The sequence below is a fragment of the Fukomys damarensis genome, unplaced genomic scaffold (genome assembly GCF_012274545.1).
Source record: "Fukomys damarensis isolate Sample0158 unplaced genomic scaffold, DMR_v1.0_HiC HiC_scaffold_14, whole genome shotgun sequence".
In the NCBI taxonomy this organism is placed as follows: domain Eukaryota; kingdom Metazoa; phylum Chordata; class Mammalia; order Rodentia; family Bathyergidae; genus Fukomys; species Fukomys damarensis.
In genome coordinates, this window is record NW_022900926.1 from 67014257 (window position 1) to 67018795 (window position 4539).

General features: G+C 37.4%; 1 protein-coding gene across 5 annotated transcripts in view; it reads left to right on the forward strand.

Annotated features, from left to right (window-relative positions):
- The window catches only part of Hmgcll1 (3-hydroxymethyl-3-methylglutaryl-CoA lyase like 1), a 122279-nt gene extending 119778 nt beyond the window's left edge, over window positions 1-2501 (forward strand). For all 5 annotated transcript variants that reach the window (XM_033763413.1, XM_010628934.2, XM_033763412.1 and 2 more), the window contains one exon: window positions 371-2501. In XM_033763413.1, the coding sequence (XP_033619304.1) occupies window positions 371-472 (102 nt within the window). In that variant the 3' untranslated portion in view covers window positions 473-2501. The remainder of the gene's footprint in view (window positions 1-370) is intronic.
- Window positions 2502-4539: the final 2038 nt, after the last annotated feature.

Sequence of the window (4539 nt, forward strand, 5' to 3'; positions counted from 1 at the left end):
AGTGGGTTTCTTTCTAATTCAGTTCTGATCTATAAGCTTCTTCAAGCCATTATCAATTAGTCTGTGTGTTAGTGACACTTCGGGGATTACTGTCCAAATCCATGACTGTCTTCCAGAATTACTCTGCTATCCAGGTGTGTCTAGTTTATGTTGTCAAGGAAGTGATATTCAATACATGTGTGTGCAAGGCATGGAAAATATGAGATGCTGACTATATGATTGAAAATATAGTTTTCCCCCAAGTAGATAATGAATAATACAATATTTAGCCATTTTAAGTTGATAAGCAACAACTCATAAAATTAAAAGGCATACGTTTTCATCTTGCTTCTAATTTCCCATCCCTTCTGTTCCTCCTTATCCTGACCAGGGTGTGAATCTCTACAAAGTGATGGAAGCTGGTGACTTTATTTGCAAGGCTGTGAATAAAACTACAAACTCCAAAGTTGCACAAGCTTCTTTCAAACCTTGACTTGAAAATACTTACGACTTAAGATTGAGATGTTCCCTTTCAGCTACAGAGATTCATCTGAAAATCAATGCCAACTCATTCTGCAATGCAAAGTAATAGACAAGAGCAGAAAATGAAGACATTGTTATAAAGATTTTGCCTGGATAGACTATGAAGTCAATGGGAAACAGTATAGACATCAGGTAAATTGCAAGCTGAAGATAAATAATAAAACTTGTTGACATCTTTTTGAACTGAAAGAAGAAAGGCTACTCTTTGGTCTCCTAGAAATAACTCTTTGGTAGATGTAAAAACAGACATCAGATTCCCCTAGGTATCAAGTATGTGTCACTGTTTAGTTGAGCCAGCTTAGCACAGTGTGTGTGCTTTCAGTAGTTCATGAGCTCCTGCTCAGTGTGCCCAATGAGTGCATGGCCTCAGCACTTTGCCTTGGGACCCTGGGCTCTCAACTTCCATTGGCCAAGTCAGCTAAGTCATGGACCAAGAGCCAAATCTCTATCTGACCCTACACAACTTTTAGCAATGGAGCATTTATATTTCAAGTGTGGCTAACATCTGTTAACTATTTCAGTGACTTTATCTTGTTCCAAGAAGCTGTGGTCAATGGCAAGATGCCATATCCTGGATACGCAGTGTGACCTCCCACATTTGTTACATGCCTCCAATTTACCCTCCTTCACCTTTCATCAGTTACAGTTACAGTTACAGTGAAATCCAGCATGGTATTACTCCTCTACAGAGAAGTTAGAAGGCATGGTTTTTGACCCAATGTCTAAACTGTGCTGATGAGAACAGGTTGATATATGTACCATAATTTACTTCAATAGTTTAAGTTCACTTTCAAATTGCCCAAGAGAATATTGTTCGGCTCCTAGGAACTTCAAGACAATATTTAATTCATAACATAAGCTGTTTTACATTGATTTATGATACCATATTTTGATTACTTCAGATCATTTTGGTTGACTTTTTAATGATTGTGTTTTAAGATAAGTAGCAGAAATTTTGTCTGTTGCCCTAGAAAGCATTGGCAGAGACAGCAAGAAATTAATATATCAAAGATGGAGACGAGGTAAAAGGAGTCTGTGTCAGAAAAAATGTTTCTGTAGTAACTTATGCAAATTATACAGGGACTGTATTATTACACGTGGATCTAGAATGTGAGATGTATTATTTATATAGGCTTCTCCAATGCTACTGGGTGATCTTTGAGCAAATTTTAATATAAATTCAAATATGATAGTGAGTATTGTGAACTACATAGGAAATAGTCTTCAAAACCATCAAAATAAAAAAAGAAATTCAAACACTAAGAGAAGTACTGATTACAGATAAGTTTCCTTTTTATTAGTACGTATTTGGGGTACATAATGATTACACCTTTGTGGGGAGTTGGTACACGTACAAAACACATCTTGATTCCTTTCTTCGTTCAACTATCTTTAAAGATACACTGTAATGTAAAGTCACAAGGGAAGTGTACTGTTGACAGATGGAACCAAATCTGAATTCCTGTGGAGGAAGCTACCTTAGCAGTCTGTGACATGGTTTTGGAGGAGGGGCTCAATGGCATGGTGATCTTCTAGAGTCTTCCAGAGTCCTACTTGTACTTTGGGGTCTCTTTCTCTTCCTCTAGATAACTTCAAAAGAATTTATTTTCTAGTTGAGGGGCCATTCGGATAATCTCATAAAGCAGTCTAATGTCTATAGGTCCCATCTCCTATCGCAGTTATATTTCACCAATAAAGAGGTCTTGGAATACACATACTGATACCAGGCTTGGTTCTGTGGGGAGAGCTTAAGAATGACAGAGTAATTACAACTTTCACTGCAATGCAAATCACAATAATATTTTACAAAATCAAAAGATATTCTGTGCTCTAGAACCTGTAACATATTTTATCATGCGTATGTGTCAATGATTTATTAGGGGCAAATATCATAAGACTAAATTCATTAAACCATAGAAGTTTTCTTAATCCTGAATTCATGAAATCGACAAAGCAAATAAATTGAATCTGCCCATAAATTTCAAGGGAGATGCAGAATTCTCCTTCTACATTATTTCTTTTTGTTTCTAAGAAATTTAATAAATTGCCTCTTATATCATCTTATATGCTTATTGGTTTTATATATGTGTATGCTGTATCTCCTAAATGATTAACTCCAATTTGAGTCATAGAACTATTTAGCATACAGTAAATAAGCCATAAATATAATCCCATCACAACTGTAAGAGGAAAAAAAAAAGAAACCTAAAGGCTAGGAACTAGCCAGAAATTTGAATGGAACTAATAGGCAGAAGAGGGTTATTACAACTAACAGTGAACATTTCACTTCATGGACTGGAATACTTGAGTTTCATGTTTTAAAGAATAGTTTTTAAATAGTTTTAGAGATTTAGGGATAGGGAGGAAAGGGTTGGGCTGTGAGCAAGGTTAGGAGCAGGCAGGCATGGAAGGAGGGAAAGAAGATAGAGGGAAGGGGACAAAGAAACAGAAAATAGAGAGTGCAATTTGAATCCTTAAAAGCTCTAACAGAAGGACACATTTCAATTTGGTCACTTTCAACTACAAATAACAGAAGCCTCTCAAGACTTAAGCAATGATAAAAATTCTCATATAAGACAAATACTTGGAAATCTTGAATTTTCACTGCTGTTTCAGTGATGCAATCTCATCATAAGTAAACAGATTCTCCCCATTTTCCTGGTTTTCTAGTCTCAAGACAGATATTCCCTTCAGGCTCTGGCCTCCCTAGGTACAGGACACGTGACCCCCCAGCGTGTGACACTCACATTCCACACTTTGCTGGGCAGCCTCGGAGGCTTTTTTCTTCTCCAGTATCTTTTTTTCAGCTTTAATTGAGTTTATTGGTACATTTTAGGGATACAGTACAGTTACATTCATTGTTGGGATCTTGTACCTCTACATGACAAGTGTTGCTTCTCATTTTTTCCCCTTGTCCCTGGCCTCCCTTCACCCCCTCCTCCTCTCCCCATCTACAAACACTTTATTTCCACCTTTTCATTATCTCACATTTTTCTCTTTTCCCTTATTACCCTTTCCAGTATTTTTTTTTTACAATCAGTGAGGAGCATTTCTAACAGCATGCTGAACTTCTTCTCCTAGTTCGTTGGGCAGATTATCATTACGAGCCCTTTCCATAAACTCTCACTCCCACTGTACTAGACCAGTAATGTAGACCCCAAAAGGACCACTGGTGATCTGGAAAGGACCCTGGGAGAGCCCGCTGGAACAACCTTCTATGGTGAGACAGAGTGGAGTGGAAAGCAGGTCAGTAAATTCCTTGAGCAGTTGTTGGGTCCAACTAGTGCTAGACAACAGGAAATACCTTTTCATTTGAAAGTATTTGCTTGTTTATTTTCTTTCCCCAACAGGATACAGACTTTCTACCTTCCTTACTTGCATTTATTATGTATATTTTTATCTATATCCTACCACTGCGGGGCTGTGTAATTTTATTTGCATTTTATCGGTGCATATTAGTTATATCTTATAGTGGGTTTTGTTTTTGGACTTTTGTGTGTGCCGTGAGCATCCTCACTGACTCTATTCCCTTACCCACTCTTCCCCTTGATCCTCTCTACCTCTTTTCTAATAATCTCCCATTTACTTTCATGCCATTTCTTTTTCTTCCTATTTTTGTATAATGTCACATATGGGAGAAAACAGACAATATTTGGCTTCCTGAGTCTGGCTTATTTCGTTTAACATGATGGTCTCTACATTTATCCATTTTCCTGAAAATGACATGGTGTTGTTCTTTATAGCTAAATAATATTCTATTGTGTACATAAACCACATTTTTTTTATATATCCTTCTGTTGTCCAGCACCTAGGTCATTTCCATGGCATGGCCACTGTGAATTGTGCCACTGTAAACATGGGTATGAATATATCATAATATACTGACTTTATGACACTCTCGCAGTACCCAGAATATAGGGCACTGGCAACATGGTCTATTTTTCCCTAGGGGCTTCATTCAGATGCACTGGGTCATCTGAGAGTCATTTGCTAAACTCCAGGATGTGGACGTATGTA